This window comes from Triplophysa dalaica, chromosome 2, assembly GCF_015846415.1.
Source record: "Triplophysa dalaica isolate WHDGS20190420 chromosome 2, ASM1584641v1, whole genome shotgun sequence".
NCBI lineage: Eukaryota > Metazoa > Chordata > Actinopteri > Cypriniformes > Nemacheilidae > Triplophysa > Triplophysa dalaica.
Genome location: NC_079543.1, coordinates 21,131,243 through 21,148,499, shown reverse-complemented (window position 1 = coordinate 21,148,499; position 17,257 = coordinate 21,131,243). Strand labels below are relative to the sequence as shown.

The window sequence follows — 17,257 nt, the reverse complement described above, 5'->3', positions numbered from 1 at the left end:
TGGATCATGGATTCCTTATGGAGCCTGGGTTCCTGTTGCATTACATTTTTAAAGTTCTTCCTTCCTTCTATATTTGCAATTATATATTTGTAATGCATGCATGCTTCAAGAAAATGTTTTCATGTCCTGCTCAAACATGGTAACCAAGATTAAAATCTTTATTGATAAAAAGTTTGTTCAGTCAACACACCCTTGCTACTACAAAGTGCAAAACACTGCATCCCAACACACATGACAACCATAATCAGCTAATGCGCTAACCACACACCTGTGTATTTTAGTATCTGTTTGATATAAATTGTGGTGAGACCTTTTTGTATTTAAAACAAGACGTTCATGCAATCAAAAGTGGCTGACCCATAGCCCTCACTTAAGAGGTCAAAGGTCAGGACTCTCAGGAGGCTTTGCCCGGGCATGGGCGTGAGTTTCACAGTACAGCTCATCATCTATGAAGTAGTATCCTTTTTGCTTGAGGTTTTCCTCGCATTCTTTGCACACGAAACAGTCAGGGTGGCGATACTTGTCCTGAACCTTGACAACCATCCCACTGAAAACAAGACACGCAGACAAAAACAGTCATCATGTCATGGAAAGAGATAAAATGGGGGATGATCTAGATTTGGACCACACTACAGTTGCCACCCTTAATTACTTTATTGTGTCCAAAAATAGGTTTGACTTACACTATTCCGTTACCACACTTATCACACATTGGTAGCTTGTGTAAGTTCCCTGCAGGAGCAGGTTTGGTTGTGGGGGCGCGGACTTTTCGCGTCACTAATGGGCGTGTACCTATGAATAATGAAAGCATAATTGAAAACAGCATAAAATATTGTTACCTTCTAATATTAAGTGTTAAAGTGAGAACTTGTACGTGATAATTTTGTCTTTACTTCTTTCAGCATTTCTAAATATAAGATTTGTAACATTATAATTGTGTTAATGTCAAAGCATATGAAATACAGTACTGTGTAGCAAGTTAGTATTTTCTTCCCAACAAATGTTTTTAAAGTTAACTACATAATTTTAAGTAGTGTTTCAGTAAATCAATTTAGTTTACAGTTCCAAACATTCTGTTTGCCATTATTTGTAATAATCCAATGAGATTCATACAGGTAGTGTGACAACAGACAATACTCCACAAAGAGAGCTGCTCTCACCATAACTGAGTCTGTCTGTTAGAAAAAACTGAGACAGTCTAATCCAGAAGTACTGTGGCAATGTCTCCAAGAAATTGGGGTAACATACTAACGTGCCAAAGACTTTCGCACAGTACTGTACACAGTATGTTATAAACTCTCATTGATGTTGTAGTTCGGAGGTCCAGTAGGTGTCATACCTTCGCTGTTGATATAGCTCTGTAAGGCTTTAAAAGAACCAGACTGCCGGGGTTCATGTGGCTCTTCCTCATCTTGATTTCTCTGCAGCATCCGATATACATCAGACTCCTCTATACAGCCAAGCGTCCTGGGACTGCAGGCACATACTGCATATGAACTTTGTGGATGGAGACCATGCATGCCAATATTCCCTAAATACCATCAGTATTTAGCATTGAATCTGTGCAACACATTTGGTGCATGAGACATTCCTGTTCTTGAACACTTTATAGATCTGCTCCTTAAATCTAATGTACACTTGATGGGACATTAGATGGCAGAAGATGCCACCTGCAGTTATGGTTCATGCACCTTAGTGATAGTTCACCAAATAATGCAAATTCTTATTCTTTAAACATTAATCACCACCTTATCATTCCAAACCAGTATGAATTTCCTTTATTTGCAGAACACATAAGAAGATATTTTGAAGAACTTTGGTAACCAAATAAACTGACTCCCATTGAATGGACAAAAATTTAATTTCTCAAAATATCTTCTTTTGTGTGCCACGGGGAAAAAGATTTGTATTCTTATACAGTAAACAGGTTTTTAATGACATTAGGGCAAATAAATTATGACAGAATTTTTATTTTTGGGTGAACTATTCCTTAGGGTCTGTAATTCACCTCTCTGGTTTGCTGTGGATGAGGCCCTTGAGTTGTCCTTGTAAGGTGTCCTGGATATTGCCGGAAGAGTAAAGGCAAATAGGGGAGTTGTACGTTGGGCTCACAACCTGCCGTGAGTCGTCAATGTTGGCTGCGGCGACAAAGGGAGCCGCCCTACGATTATGACCCGTTCCTATTGGTCTGGACTCCTGTCAAGGCAAAACGATAAGTTTGGATATCTGCATCATAGAACGTCATTGAGCACACTCAGACATATATCACAAATAACCACATATAAAAATATGAAAGCATGCACATACTTGTCTATCTGCCTCTAAGTTGATTTTAAATGGATTGATTTGTCCATCTTCTGTGACTTTGGGGGACCACAGTTTGGTTTCTGGTCTGCAATTGCAGTGCAGTCAAATTCAAATTAGTATCTTTAATCCTATATGCCTTAGAAAAAATCACTGTCCAAAACATGGTACCATTCATATAGTCATAAAAACTGTATGGACGTTGGTGACCTCTGACCTTTCAACAGTAAGTGCGAGCTGATAGGTTGCGGCCTTGATAAGATTCTGAGCCTCACAGTGCATCATGTTTTCTGCAGAAACTCCATTTATTGCCAAGATTATGTCACCAGGAGATAGGTTCACTGTGGAGGCTTGACTTCCTGGAGATATCTAAAAAAACAGGGGTAATGTTTATTTGGGCACGAAATCTTTCATCTTGTTCACTAACCACTGAACCTCACAACCATCTTAAAGGGATACTTCACCCAAAAATATTGTCATCATTAATTACCTGTCATCAAATTTCATTGTTCTGCTGAACAAAAAGAAAGACATTTGGAAAAATGTTAGAAACAAACAGTTCTGGGGCATTATTTATACGGATATGACCCCATTAGTGTGATTATTTTAATGATTATATTAATTTATATAAGTTATTATATTATTATATAAATGATATAAATTGTATTTACCTAAGGATATGCACTTTGTTTTTATTATATAATATTTAACCGACAACAGCCTCTTAAAAAAAACATTGTGACAAGAAGTTATTGAAGAGCCCTGTGCTATAGTCCAGCACTAAACCCTAGGCCGTGTATATTTCACCTTAATATTGTTTGTATAAATATTGGTATTAAAGTGAAAAAGTCTTTCCTCTTAATGGTATGTGCTCTTGTGCAAACTGTACAACGTTCCACATAAACAATCTTGGGAAACATTCTCCAGAACAGTCCTTTCTGTTATTATTTCTCTATTTAAGAAAGTGCTACTGCGTATACATAGCATAACATAACTTGCTTGTATGCATGGCATGTAAGCACAAAAGGGTAATGCATCTGTGAAATAAAAATAAAATATTAGTCATACATCATAAGATGTGCTTGGTGCATTGGGTCTTTGTGGAACTGCACAGATTTGCAATTGAACTTGACTCATTGTCCTGGATCAGTTCCTGACTCATAATTTGACTATAATCATTACCAATACATCAAGAAGAAAGATAATGTAACACATGCTTTCAATAATGTATAATGCATAAATTTAACTCAAATGTACATGATCACAAGGACAACTAACTCAACGATTAAAGAATATTCAGCAAGACACTGCAATTCCTAAGTAGGCTACATACTATGGAGTGTCATTTTATATAATGGATCGCTTGGTGTCTGATCTTATAAACAGTGACCGCTGTTGTAAATAACTACCTAGATGTAGATGCTTGACCCTGATGTTGTTCACCAATGTTTTCTCCACAAAGCAAATCTGTACTAAATCAAGATGGAAATTTAATGGGGTACATCATTTTCCAGGAATCTATTTATCTATTTTCTGTTTGGGCAAATTTGCCTTAATTCCTGAAGTGAATTAATCTTGCTTTTACATTTTGAACAAAATCCAGATTTGCTGTTTGTAAAACAAGCATGGTTTCCAAGCATACTCTGATTTATTAACTCCAGGTTACAGAGCTAGCTGTAAGTAAAAACAACTCCCAAGGCTTAGAGACAGAAGACAGGAGGTTGTTTGACCAAAAATGGCTGCATGATGTTGAGATTAGGAAACATTGATCCGCAGAACGTTCCAAGTGTGAAATCTCATTAAAGCTAAGTAGAAATTTAAAACTGCAAGAACAAAAGTACAAAACATATTTTTTAGCATTACATCGATCACGCAACAGGCTGTAGCTAATTAAAAGCAACAAAAGTCTAAGAAACATTGAAGATACAGTACATCTGTATGGAAACAATGTTTTCAGTTTGGAAAGGACACTTTTCTACAAGACAGTGCCCCTGTAACAAGACAAGGTTAAAAAAGATCTGAACCCAGCTAAACAACTTTGAGCCAAACACTCAACACACAAACAAATCAATACAACTTGTACACAGGGGTAGGCTACAGTCATTTCAGAACAGAAAAATGCCCTTCCAAAACTATTGGAACAAAGATGATAATAAAATTCTTTAATATGGTGTTGTGTTATAGCCTTAATGGATGTACTGGAAAAGATAAAATGTGTTTATTAGTAGGGCGCATCCCAATATTTTTGTCCATATAGTGTTTCTCTCTCTGACATTTGCTTAAATGTAGAATACACAACTCTGCTGCACAACAGGTGCGAGGATCCAAATGTTAGCCCCTGCTCAGATGATTCATCACTAACATTTTTAGCAGCACACAAACAGTGTAACATAAATAGGATCAGAATAGCCATTGTTCTCTCTCATAAAATGTTCTCTTTGTACCTGGTATGAAGGGATATGATACTAAGAAATCCACAATTCATACCAGGTTTTGTTGTATATATTTTTAAAGTGCCTTGTTTTTACCATTTTTCAATTGTTTTATTCACTTTTAGTAGTATTTTTTATTCCTTTTTTAATCTATTATGTATACTTTTTTGTTACGTTTTATCAAGTTTTTACAAATTTTCTTTTCTCCAAGTATTTAATGAACACACTTTCCAAAAGAGCTCAGTGATTCAGTAGTCAGTAGTTATTGTTTAATGTTCACAAGTGTGATGTAAGCTGCTATTTCTAAAAGTGCGTCAGATGCCAAAGTCCACAGGTGGGAGTCATGTAGTTTAAAAACGCTGCCAGTAGTTTTCCAATAGTAAAACCTCAAATTGAAAAACTACAAAAATATGCTTACATTACATGCACAACAGCACCAGACATACATACAAACTCACCTTGGCTACATTGAGGGGTTGGTTGAAGTCCCTTCCTCCGATAAGACGAAACCCCCATGGTGCGGGTCCATCAAGCACAACACTGAATGGCATATTCCCAGGTGTGTGTATCACAGTACGCCTCTCTAGTGAAGGTTTATTCAGATCTAGATCTTTAAAGAGAAGAGGGGAAACCACTCCTACAGTTTAAGAGCTCTCTCTCTCTTTGCTCATGCTCTTCCCTCTCTATCTTTATTTGTTCATCACTGTTTCCTCCATCTCATCTTTCTCTCTTTTTTTCAATGCCGTCATTTCAGTCTCGGCCCCATTTCCTCCATTTGTAATCTTCATTTGGATAACAAATCACAACCATCACAAGCTGAAATCAGCAAGAAATATGTGGGCATTCAATGAAAAGTAAACCTCATTTTTCTTAAAGGGATAATTGTTGTAAGACATCTTGCAAATTTAGATGATTTTGAAATGTTTTGATGGTTGATCCCCAGAATGCAAAGTTGGTTTCCCAACGAAGTTTCTTTGTTTAACCAGAAAACAAAGCTGGGTGACTAGAATCTTTGTAAACCTGAGACACACAAGATGATTTTTAAATCTTAACCGATTTTAAAACTAAAAGAGACAATGTATGTATAACATTTTAATTGTTATTTAAAATAACTCGTTCTGGTACCAAAATACTCCACTTTTGTGAAATGTTTGCGGCTGCTGTCTTTCGGCAACAGTCGAGATGTCCCGTTGGTGAGGATTTGGGATCAGGAAGGCTCTGAATCGATTGGGGACAGGAACATAATTACAAAGACGCCAAACAACTGAGGAATTTTTTTAGACAAAAAGTCTGTTGCATAAAGCCTCAAGTCAGGTCACGGTAGGCTTAATTTTAAAGTTTCACTTATTACTATTTCGTCGCCTTAGAAGTATAAGGTTCCACCTGATATTTTGTAAGTTATATATTCAATATTCTGTGACATCTTATTTACATTATGTGATGTTTTTTTACAAAACAAAAAGGGTTTATCGTCAAATGGAATGCTAAAAATTTGAAGCTCATCATCTCAAAACTGCTCAGAATCGAGATAGAACCTTATAATTTTAAGGCGACGATTTGGCTTCTAACATTGAATGAGAATAGAGAAACAATCCATAGAGCAACACCACAGTATGAACGCATACGACACAGAGGCAAGACCTCATCTCACGGCTGCCTGCTCTGGCCCTCTGGTGGCGGGGGCCACACAGCCGGGCGGGTGCTTGTATGGGCCTGGACAACAGAGCGCACGGCTTCAGTCCATATTTGGTAAGTGAGTGAAGCGGAGGGTTGTGAGGTCTCACAGGCACATTCTTTTATCACTAATCTGGACCTCTCTGTATCTCCCTCTTCCTCCACATTTAGTTATGATCAAGAGTTCTGTTTACTCTCTCTGATTCACTTTATTCTCTCTTATGGCCTATTTCTACTAAAAGAAATGGAATGTTAAGGTAAAATCGAAGAGAGTTTAAAGTAAAGATTAGAAGTCTTGCAAGGGGAAAGACAGATTTCAGTATATCATTACTGGGGAGCTCTTTTTGTTCAGTTCTTTAAATAAACGCAAAAATGAGAACTGCACTCGTTATAACACAAGACTATTATACTACAGTGGGAATGTTATGCATTGGAGGAAATTAGATTTCAATAAGCCTGTATACTACAGTATAAATGCACTCCACACTCAAAGTTTAACATCAGAAACAGAAACTAAAACTGAACTACACCTGATGTACTTTTTGGGACCATGAAAATTGTAATCACTAAGGGCTATCCTTTCTCCTACTTTTCCAATGAATATAAAGTACAATCTCATGGTTATACATCAGAACTGGAAAATATTGAGGAACTTTATAACTATGGAGACAGAAATTTATTAGATATAGATAGAACAAATAAGATAAGGCAAGCAGAGAGAGGGAGAAAAAAGTTAAGAAAGAATGAAAGAAAGAAAACACTTTATTTGAAAGTTAGCAGGATACAAGATTCTTTCAGACTCGACAGCTCATCACATACACATACACACGCAGACATAACACTATACCTTGTTTTTCAATCAACAACCTACGAGTAAAAAGGCAAAAATATCATCCAAAAGGACATAAGTCCTCAGTAGAGGTTGAGGCTGTAACAAAACCAAACACGGACTCCAGTTTGACTAGTGTCTACTGAAAAAGTCCTGTTTCGTCCCTAAACTTTCTTTTTCTTACTTTTTGCATACTTTTTGCGCACCAAAGACTGATAAAAAATTTGGCACATGGGATGAATTACAAAGACAAACATAACCAAAATGAGATGCAGAGTGTGAAAGAGCTTTATAATGTAAGTACAGTAAAAATACAAAAGGACATACAAAGGCGTGTCAGCAAACCCAGCAGTGAAGCTGAAAAATGCAAATAGTGCCATTTAAAAAATACTGAAGTGTAAATTTCTGTGACGTTACCATCACTAAACTAAAAACGTTGATTGTTTTCAACAGGTTTCCTGAACATGCCATCTTATCTCATATTGGCCAGATAAATATTCACACCATAAACTCATGCCATTGGTTGAGCCAATGTTGCTGTGTCGGGCTGCTCAAACAAACAGAGCATGTCAGCGCCACAGAGTAACAAACTTTACATATTTTGGGGAAATTAACCTGCAAATGGCTGTCTCTGCATATTAAGCTCAAGTGAAAAGCTTTTCAAAAAAAGAATTACACACTTCAGCTTTTAGGAAAAAAATTAAATAATACAACTAATACATTTAAGGTGCTTTAAGATTGCTCTGCTGTCTGTGAAATTCATAGACACACTTACAGTATTGAATATTAGAACAAGTCAACGCAACACAAGCTATATGCTTTCAAATGAAAATTCACTTAGTGCAGAAAATACTGATATCCTTCAAAATAAATGTGAACTGACTCTGAATGTCAGGGCACAACAGACTATACTATAACAATCAAGAAAGACAGTAGATTCAGTTTTAAAAGTGAATCTTGGAAATAGATGGCAGAGGAGTTACATCATGAAAAGGAATAAACCTCTAATCAAACTTTGAAAGAAAGCATGATGGGAAAATCTGGAAATTACTATTTCAGTTAAATCTTATATTATGTCACTTTACACAAATAAAAATGAAACATTACAACAGTCTCACTTTGTTATTGTAACATTGTTGCCATTCCTTTTTAAAAACAAGCATTGGTTTTCTCTTTATGTTTACTTTCCATATGAAAGTTGGGTGTCACATCTGGTTTACGATTCTAAAACTCGGTATGTAAAATCTAGAAAACAAGTCCATTAGTCAAATATGCATGTTACCAAATTCCACAAAAGCCTATTTCTTCATTAGAATGTTAATTCACATTCTTATTGATGAGAATTTATACAAATACAATTCACTGATAATTATATGAACATTATCCTACATAAAGGACTGCCACCGAAACCATAGCAGAATTGCTTTATGACAGTTATTTTGTAAATCTGTCGGTAAACGCACGGTCACCTATGCAAATAATGTGTAAAAATACCTGTTTCTATCCATCGTATGAACACTATCCTATTTTGGCCACAAAAAAAACACACTTTTACACAAGGGGAATGGAAAATGAAGCAACTTCACTTCATTTTAATCACTTATTATAGATGAGGGTGGATTACTTGAAGTCTTTTGCTAACTATTTACATGGATAGACATAGAGCAAGACTGATGGCTGAGGTCTGTTCTTTAAGGTCTGTCACATGTAAATTGATCTACTGACCACTACATCACGTCTGAATCTTTGCCTTTTAAACTATGATATTGAATTTCCTACAATATCACAAAATAACAGGAGAACGTTAAATGTGCCATTGTCAGAGTAGCAAATGCAGGATCAGTTAAGAGCAAGTGTAATGGCACAAAAACAAAAGTGCTTGATGTGAAACAAACGCCAGTGGTTTGTTCGTGCAGAAATGGCAGAGCTATTTGTGAAAAGTTTTGTTTGTGAAAAAACACGCATACGCGGACACACACACTTTCTCAAAGGTGAGGTGCCTCATTGGCCCTACACGGTAGGCACTGGAGTGGCCGTAATTGTGCCATTGTTTCCTGTTTGTTAAAGTGGTTTAACGTAGTTTCCAGGGAACGTTCCAAATAACCTTGTTTTTCGGGAAGTACCTGAAATTAACAAATGACAGATTATCAATTGTACGCAATTTATAATAAAATAATTGTAATAATACCATTAAACAATGCATAAGATAATTCAAATAAATGTCAATACATTTTCTCTATTTTTAAATATAATTTGCTTATGTTCTTGGCCAGAATGAGCAACATTTATGCAACAGTTAAACTTCAATAAAACTAATAAATAACGCATACAAATTAAATGCTGTTTGCAGTAGTGTTGTAGTACCTTATTAAAAACCTTACCAACAAACCAGCCATCGTCACATTTCTCTATGACATCAACAATGTCCCCATCCTTCAGCTCCAGCTCATCCTCGTTGCGAGGTACATAATTGTATGTAGCTTGAAACCTTTAGTAACATTGAAACAACGTTTTAAAAACATTTTGCATAAGAAATGATCTAATGCAATGAAGATTAAAATGTAGATATAACTTACGGGTCACCGCCTGGATGTGCCGATTCCTGCATCATTTTCTAAGAGGGTTATAGGGAGAGAGCAAGAGAAAAGGAGAGGAAGAATCAGTACAGTATACACATAATGCTTTGGTGGGTCAGTATGTCACACCAAATCCAACAGGACGTCATTCTGTGAGTGTTTTTCATCACAGAGCTTTTAGAAGACCCGAAGTGTTAGAGGAACTCCATCCATGATGTGGGCACCAGAGAACTACAGTATAAAGGATTAGAATGAAATCAATATCCCAGCCTGCACTGCTGCTAGTGTCACAGCACACTCCATCCTACCCTTCGTGCTCTACTGGGTGATAAACTGGGAGACAAACAGCGCCTCCTGGTGGAAAGGGGGCTACGTGGCGGTTTACCATCAACCACCACATCTTGCTTATAAACCGTCTGCAAGAGTCAAAGGCATGACAGTCAAGAGTACAGAAGCCTCATACGAATTCCATGACTGTGTTATTTACAACATCACATTTAGTCACTCTCAATTACTCATGGCAAACACAATCAGTATTTTTGTCTTGCTTTCCAGTAAAAATATATTTTGTCACCTTGGAATTATAAGGTTCCATCTTTGACATATTTGACAAAATTGATTTATTCACATATTCTTATTCTATGACAGCTTATCTACATTATGTGATGTTTTTTCTTTTGGCTGCGCACATTTTTTTAAAACTACGTACACAATTTTGTACACATTTTGGGAATGTTGTGATACCAATTCTAGATAAATAAAACTAGCACATCCCAGAAAATTTCGTTATCATTTACTTACCCTCTTGTCTTTTTAAACCTTTAGGACTTTCTTTCTTCTGCAGAACATAAAAGATATTTTGAAGAAAGTTGGTAACCGAACAAGTATGTATCCATTGTATGGGCTCAAATCCAATGCAAGTGAATGTGGGCCAGCTAACAATATTCCTCAAAATACCTTATTCTGTGTTCTGCGGAAAAAGAAAGTCATACAGGTTTAAAATGACAAGAGGGTGAGTAAATGATGATGGAATTTTTATTTCGGGGTGAACTATAACTTTAAGCATCTCCACTGTAGCCATTCTTTGCACAGGTTTGATAAAAAAAATGTTGGAAAATGTTTCCTATGGTCACCCTGAGATTTTCAAAAATCTATTCTTTGCTCCTATTTGCTGCTTTTTATTTAATATTTATTAAAAAAAAATCTCTTTAAAGATAATTTACAACATTTCGACAAGCACCTTGACAGTAAAAATTTGATCACGAGAAACATTTCAGTGAAGGGAACAAAACTTTGGCCAGTGTATCAGTAGAAACAACTTATATTTCATTACAAACTGATATGTTTCTTTTTACTGGAAAAGAAGGCACAAACACTAATTAAGAAATATTTCATTTGTTTTTTTTAAGGCCACAGTCTTAAAATGATTTGGGATTTAACATTCAACATGCTATCCCACTCTCTCACACTATGAACCCGTCATATTAAAACTGTTATATAAAAATATACCGTAGTCTCTCACAGCTTTGTTTACATTAATATCTAATGAGTAAAGTTCACTGTTTGCATATTTACGGAATCTTGTACTTTTATACTTGACCAGACATCTGCAGGGTCTTATACATCATCTCACACGCACATGCTCCTCACAGCAGCCCTGTTTCCTTTTAGTTAGTGATTTCACACAATCAAAGTGAAAACAATCCTTCTCTCGCAACTTTACCTTGATCTTAGGAGAGCGAGGCTGTGAACGAGGGGAGAGAGGAGGAAAAGAGGCCTGTGCAGAGGAGTGAGGAGGAGAAGCAGCACAATGTGGAGCTGATAAAGTAGGTGGTAGAATCTCAGAGGGTTTAGTGTGATCTGAGGAAGACTGGGGTAAGGATGGAAGAGGAGGAGAATGAGGGGGGGAGGGAGAGGTGGGTGGGGAAGCTGGGATGGTTGGTAGGAGAGGCTGGCAGGAAGAATAAAGAGGAGGAAGAGATGAAGGAATTGGAGATAAAGGAGGAGATGGAGGACTTGGAGAGATATGTGGAGGAGCAGAGTTGGGGATTTGAGGAAAATGACCGGATGGGAGTTGAGGTGAGTAAGGTTGGGGATGAACAGAAGAGAGAAGGAGGGGGGGAGAGGAGGCAGGTGGGGTTGAAGATGACAGAGGAGAGCAGACTGATAAAGAAGATGGGAGAGTAGGTGAGGAAGGAGGAGAATAAGACATTTTAAGGGTTGATGTAGGAGGTGAAGAAGGATGTGGGAATGGAGAGTTTAAAGGAGACAGAGGAGGTGTAGTAGGGGGAGAGGAAAGAGATGAGTCTGAAGGGGAGGGTAAAGAGTAGGATGGAAGGGTGTAGGAAGCAATGGGTTCCAAAGAAAGAGATGTAGCAAGAGGATATGAAGGGGGTGATGCACATAGAATGGGTTTGACAGCAGGCAGAGATGAGGTGTGAAGAGTAGAGATGGATGATTCAATGTGTTGAGAAAAACTAGTGGAAAGAGTAAGAGAGGAATCATGGGTGGGGGAATTAGAGGAGGTGAAGCAACTGTGGTTTGCAACATATGAGGAGCCAGCCTGGCGAAGAAAAAGACAGAGCTAAAATTATATTTGAATGTATGCTACTTTGAATATATATTTAGTGGAGTGAGGTTTTCCATAGTGCACACCACTGTGATACACATATTCACTACCTCTGATCTGTGGATTATTTCATCATCTTCCTCCCGTATGTACAACTCGGGAAGTCTCCCCCAATCTATCTCCGCTACTGGACCATGAAAGGTTGACATCTCACTCAAAATTACTGAACATTGCTCTTCAGCTTTTTTCTTGTACATCTCATGATCTTTAGTTTCATATTCTTGGTTGGGACCCACAGACAGAGACTCATCGCATACCGGCCAATCCAGTAAAACCTCTTGTTTGGCTTCATTTGTTGATTGGTTGGCGAATCTGACTTCAAGCTCATTGTGAAGCTGACGTGTAAGAAACATAAGCTGGTCATATGGATCAGGCTCGCTCGATGAGTCAAAGTGTCTGAAAAAGTTCTCCTTTACACACAGATTTTCACCACGAGGCATCTTTCGTTCCTGATTATGATTTGAGATCAGTTTCTGAGGTAAACCAAAAGCTTCACTTATATCTCGAGCTGTAAGGCTATGCCTGTAGTTTTCATTGGAATATAGATACTTTTCTGAGGACTCTGTGATTGGTTTTTGGCTCTGTACAGGGGAATATTTTGAGGAGGGTTTTTGTGGTGATGGAGTGAACTTTCTCACAGGAAGAGCAGGGGGTTGAGGGCTTGTGCTGTGTAGGCTGATGGGTAAAGGAGGAGGGGTGGGAGGAACTGGACTGCTGCAGGGAGACGATGGGTATGAGGTGGAAACACCCAGTGTAAGAGATAGCCATTCGCTAGTGACTGCTTGGAGGTGGGTCCTAGTGGCCGAGTTGAGCCACATCAAATTGGAGAAGTCTGTATCGTGCTTGTGCATGGGGAAAGAAAGCAGGAGGAATATGAACTCATTGGCTGTAATAAAGTTGACCTTTCATCGGGGTGAACAAGCCATCTATAGGTCAGATACAGAGTAAAATAAGCTTTGCACCGTCTGGCTGCATATCATATGCACACACAAACATTCAAAAAGGGAATTTAACAGACTATTAACTTTATAATGATAATTGGACCCTCGCCCAAGCACTGCAAAGAGTCCAAAGGTAAGAATATCCCAAATTCTAATATATTAACCAGCCCTAATAAGTATTTATGAAGTAAAAGTATGAACATTTACCCACATTAACACACAAACCTGCTCTAATATTGAACACCTCAAAAAGGTGAACGAAAGGAACGATATTGTGCATCAAACCTAAGGTGGCCAGGTTAGGCAACTGTTTGTCACTTTCTGAAATGGAATGCCCTGGGTTCAAAATCTCACATTGGCATAATTTACGCTTTTTCTACTTTTCTTTTCTTTTCTTTTTTTCTTTTATATTTTAATCCAATTTATTAAAAATTCAATTACATTTTATTTCTATAGTGCTCAGTTCTGCATTGTTGCATAGCAGCTTTACACTCAACACATTATACAGATAGTAGAGATAAATGTGCTATAACACTGAAATACATATGATTTGTATATAAAGTATGCTGGAATATATAAAGTAAAAATTTTTGATTTTTTCCAGTAAGATGTATATTAATAATTGCCTGTAGGTTTGCATTTGGACCGTTAAATTGGTGCTGTTAAGCAAAATGTGTATCAAGTTTATCATAAGACATATATTTGAATAGGTTTCAAATGAAGATGAAATGACTGAAATGTTAACAACTAAATCAAAATCATTGATTTGGTTTTGTATTAGAAATGCACCAATGCTTTAGGAGAAGATAATGTGTCAAAACTATCAAAAATGTAATGAGAATATGAGGAAGTTAATCAATTTGAAGCGGTGTGTCTCTAACCATTATTATTTTTATAAAACCATTAGTGTTGGACGTGTTTGTGATGTCAACTATGGTGCTCCAGTCTTACCTTCTGTGCCCTGTATGTTTGCGTGTCTCCTTGGTGACTCTTAGATGGAGAGCCCCTGATCATGTCGACATAGGACACTGGAAAAATTCCCTGCCTGCCCGTGCCAGGAATCTTTCCTTCATACCAATTCGGATCAACCTTCCTCAACAGGATCACCCGCTCGCCCTGAAACAGACAAACGCGTTTATATAATGCAGTATGTTAAAGAAACAGTTGACTTTATATTAAACGTATGATTTGGATTTCATTGCAAACATTGTCAAACTACACTCATATCTGTCAAGACATCTTTGTTGAGATCTCTTCTGAACCTAAAGTCATTTGTCACATTGAAGATGACTAGGGTCAAGGGTTCTCGCAAACATTTTTGTGGGCTCTTTATTTCATTTCTCCCACTTAATGCAAGTACTTTGAAGAGGCCTCAACTTTTATATAACCTCTGGGTGATTTACTTGCCTTTCTAAGAGAAAGCTCCACATTTGTGTCAGCATTGAAGTTGTATCGAGCTATGGCCTCTCCCATCTCTCGAGACTGAGCTGGAGGAGGAGGCCTGATAGGCTGCCTCCGCTCTGGGGATGCAGTCCTCTAAGGTAGAGAATGAGAAGGAGAGAGAGAAAATTAGAATGTGTGTGTCAGTGTTTAGATATTCACACTCTAGAGTGCATCTATTGCCATGTTAATATCAATCAACATGGAAAACTGACCATTTAGGCCACGCTCATGCCCAACGACATCTCACCGCAGTGGTGAACACATTACTGACCTCTACATATGAGATGGGAAAAATCCCGATCCGTCCTTTGTGCTCCCCCTCAAACCAGTTACTGTCGATCTGTCTGATGATATTGACTGCATCACCCTTCTTAAAAAAAAGTTCCCTGCAAATACACACAAATCATGTATGTGGACATAAACACACATTATTCAGGCCTAACATGGTAAACCAAGCACATTTTAACCAGTGGTAAATCTTAGTCTAGCTTGACTCCCCAAGACTGCTCAAAGATCTAACCAGAGATGCAAATAATAACCAATTCCATTATTGATGAGATGAATATGTTTTTGATCCATTTTCGTGATTTTAACTTAAGATTCACAGGCCCTAATATTTGCAACAACATTATTGGTTGTGTTATTTGCATTTAATGGTATAGTTCACCTGAAAATGACACTTATGTCTTTCCAAACCATTATGCAGTACACAAAAGAAGATATTTTGCAGAACGTTGGTAAACAAACAATTGTATGTATGTATAGACATAAAAACAACTGAGACATTCTCAAAATATCTATCTTGTGAAACCAATGAAATTGACAATTTTGAATTACATGAGGGTGAATAAATCATGACATGATTTGTAGCTGTAAATAAAATATAAGTGGACAAATTCATGCTATGATCGAGACCGACAGCAGATGAAAAAGGAACTTGTCATGTACAAGCCTCACAGCAAAATGAAAAAAAAAATGCTTTCAGTGGCAGCCCATAAAAAAAATTAAACAAGTAAAAATCTTAAAACCCATTCATAAACAGAAAGCTGACACAGCCTACTGTGCAGAAAACTTGAGTAAAATGCGAGCATGTTGTGGTGTCATTAACATGCGCCGGACGGACTCTCATACCGATACTCACTTGGCAGACTGAGCTTTAAAATCATAAATAGCCCTGGCAGGCTGTTTCTGATGGAGAAGAGAAGACAATATAAGACAGGTCATCTGCTTAGAAGAAACCTACGAGATAAGCAGAGACGCCATCAGCTATCCAAGACATTCATATTCTGAAACTGTAACTGAAGACCACAAGGTCAAAATATCATGAGCAAAATGAGGAAGAACCAGTTCACTTTTGCATAAACAGATAGGAAAATCTTTCTACCTCTTTTTCTGGTGTGGGTCTTCTGCTTTGTGGTGTGAGACGACCCGTGTCAGTCCCCTGATCTATGGAAACACACGATGAAAAGGTCAGCAGAATGAAAACACAATGTGATATGTTCAGGTTGAAACCATGGGCATGCCAGTGTGGTCAAAAGGAACCAAAAAATAGAATCTATTTGTTTTTAAATTCTGGGTCAAATTTTGAAAAAAGAGGTGATGATCGGGATACAGTACACAAGCACAATTTGACATACAAATATCATGCATTTGAAAAAATACCACCCCACGAATATTACAGTCATCACAGAACAGTGAATCAATCAATGAATATAAATGTAACAAAAAAACTTAAAAATACCATAATCTGGAAAAAAATTAACAAAATGGCAAGGGTACAAATAAAATAAAAGGATAAAATATGAGCAGTTAACACATCATGCACACTGTAAAGCATCAAAGCAACATGAACTTCTAACACTTCTTTTCCACTTGAATCATTTCAAATTTGTGTAAAGCAAACATTTTCACTTTATAGGCGAAAGTTGCATTTTTTTCGTTTATAACAGTGTACTTATATAGGCAGTATAGGCACTTTTAGTGTAACGGCAGTAAACTACGAGTACATAACTAGTTTACAAATGTTTTTTTGATTGTACTGCAACACCAATAGAGTTGAACTTATCGGTATACAAGTTCAATACTAGCAGCACATTTTAGTTCATGAATTACACCTTGAAGTATATTCTCAGAAAACTACCAGTGAAAGTAGTGAAAATCAAAAGAGTAAACAAGACTACTAGCCAAGTATCCTTAAAACTACTTAATCTATGGAAGTATACAAGGTAAATACTTAAAAATATAATTAAATTATAGGCCAGATAAACTGAGAATTTTCTGTCAGTATAAGGCAAGTGCACTTTAAGGGGATCGCTGCTGAAAAATGAAACTTCTGCTATGAATGAATCACCCTCAAGTCGTTAGACAAGCCTAGAACATCGGTTATCTTTGAAACGCAAATCCAGATAGCTTTGATGAGCTTCGGGAGC

At 37.2% G+C, this 17,257-nt stretch overlaps 3 protein-coding genes across 13 annotated transcripts in view; all 3 read right to left on the bottom strand.

Moving 5' to 3' along the window:
• Window positions 1-140: 140 nt before the first annotated feature.
• On the bottom strand, window positions 141-5,423 carry pdlim3a (PDZ and LIM domain 3a). The gene is made up of 7 exons (XM_056740201.1): window positions 5,195-5,423; window positions 2,522-2,673; window positions 2,308-2,392; window positions 2,009-2,196; window positions 1,340-1,473; window positions 684-792; window positions 141-547 (listed from the first exon to the last, which is right to left on the bottom strand). The coding sequence occupies exons 1-7, from the start codon at window positions 5,285-5,287 to the stop codon at window positions 379-381; spliced, it is 930 nt and encodes a 309-aa protein (XP_056596179.1). The 5' UTR covers window positions 5,288-5,423; the 3' UTR covers window positions 141-378.
• A 1,728-nt stretch (window positions 5,424-7,151) lies between these two features.
• The window catches only part of sorbs2a (sorbin and SH3 domain containing 2a), a 50,953-nt gene continuing 40,847 nt past the window's right edge, over window positions 7,152-17,257 (bottom strand). For 8 of the 10 annotated variants that reach the window (XM_056763587.1, XM_056763586.1, XM_056763589.1 and 5 more), the window contains 8 exons: window positions 16,213-16,274; window positions 15,970-16,067; window positions 15,100-15,214; window positions 14,793-14,921; window positions 14,337-14,501; window positions 9,816-9,853; window positions 9,621-9,727; window positions 7,152-9,362 (listed from right to left, as the gene is read on the bottom strand). In XM_056763587.1, coding sequence (XP_056619565.1) covers window positions 9,301-9,362; window positions 9,621-9,727; window positions 9,816-9,853; window positions 14,337-14,501; window positions 14,793-14,921; window positions 15,100-15,214; window positions 15,970-16,067; window positions 16,213-16,274 — 776 coding nt within the window. In that variant the 3' untranslated portion in view covers window positions 7,152-9,300. The remainder of the gene's footprint in view (window positions 9,363-9,620; window positions 9,728-9,815; window positions 9,854-14,336; window positions 14,502-14,792; window positions 14,922-15,099; window positions 15,215-15,969; window positions 16,068-16,212; window positions 16,275-17,257) is intronic. The other 2 variants (XM_056763590.1, XM_056763596.1) reach the window with 1 other exon arrangement.
• On the bottom strand, window positions 9,861-14,311 carry LOC130433813 (uncharacterized). 2 transcript variants are annotated; one of them, XR_008908619.1, is made up of 3 exons: window positions 12,495-14,311; window positions 10,124-12,378; window positions 9,861-10,046 (listed from the first exon to the last, which is right to left on the bottom strand). XR_008908619.1 is itself a non-coding variant. In XM_056763597.1 (2 exons), exons 1-2 carry the CDS (start codon window positions 13,293-13,295, stop codon window positions 11,440-11,442), a joined length of 1,740 nt encoding a protein of 579 aa, XP_056619575.1. In that variant the 5' UTR covers window positions 13,296-14,311; the 3' UTR covers window positions 9,861-11,439. The 2 variants fall into 2 exon arrangements, 1 of the variants encoding a protein (XP_056619575.1); XM_056763597.1 differs by having other exon boundaries at window positions 9,861-12,378.

Coding starts and splice junctions, on each gene's coding strand:
- pdlim3a (XM_056740201.1), bottom strand. CDS start 5,287: ATGCCATTCAGTGTTGTGCTTGATGGACCCGCACCATGGGGGTTTCGT. Junction 2,197..2,307: donor ACTTAGAGGCAGATAGACAA/GTATGTGCATGC, acceptor TTGCCTTGACAG/GAGTCCAGACCAATAGGAAC. Junction 548..683: donor AAGTGTGGTAACGGAATAGT/GTAAGTCAAACC, acceptor TCTTGTTTTCAG/TGGGATGGTTGTCAAGGTTC.
- LOC130433813 (XM_056763597.1), bottom strand. CDS start 13,295: ATGCACAAGCACGATACAGACTTCTCCAATTTGATGTGGCTCAACTCG. Junction 12,379..12,494: donor AAATAATCCACAGATCAGAG/GTAGTGAATATG, acceptor TTTCTTCGCCAG/GCTGGCTCCTCATATGTTGC.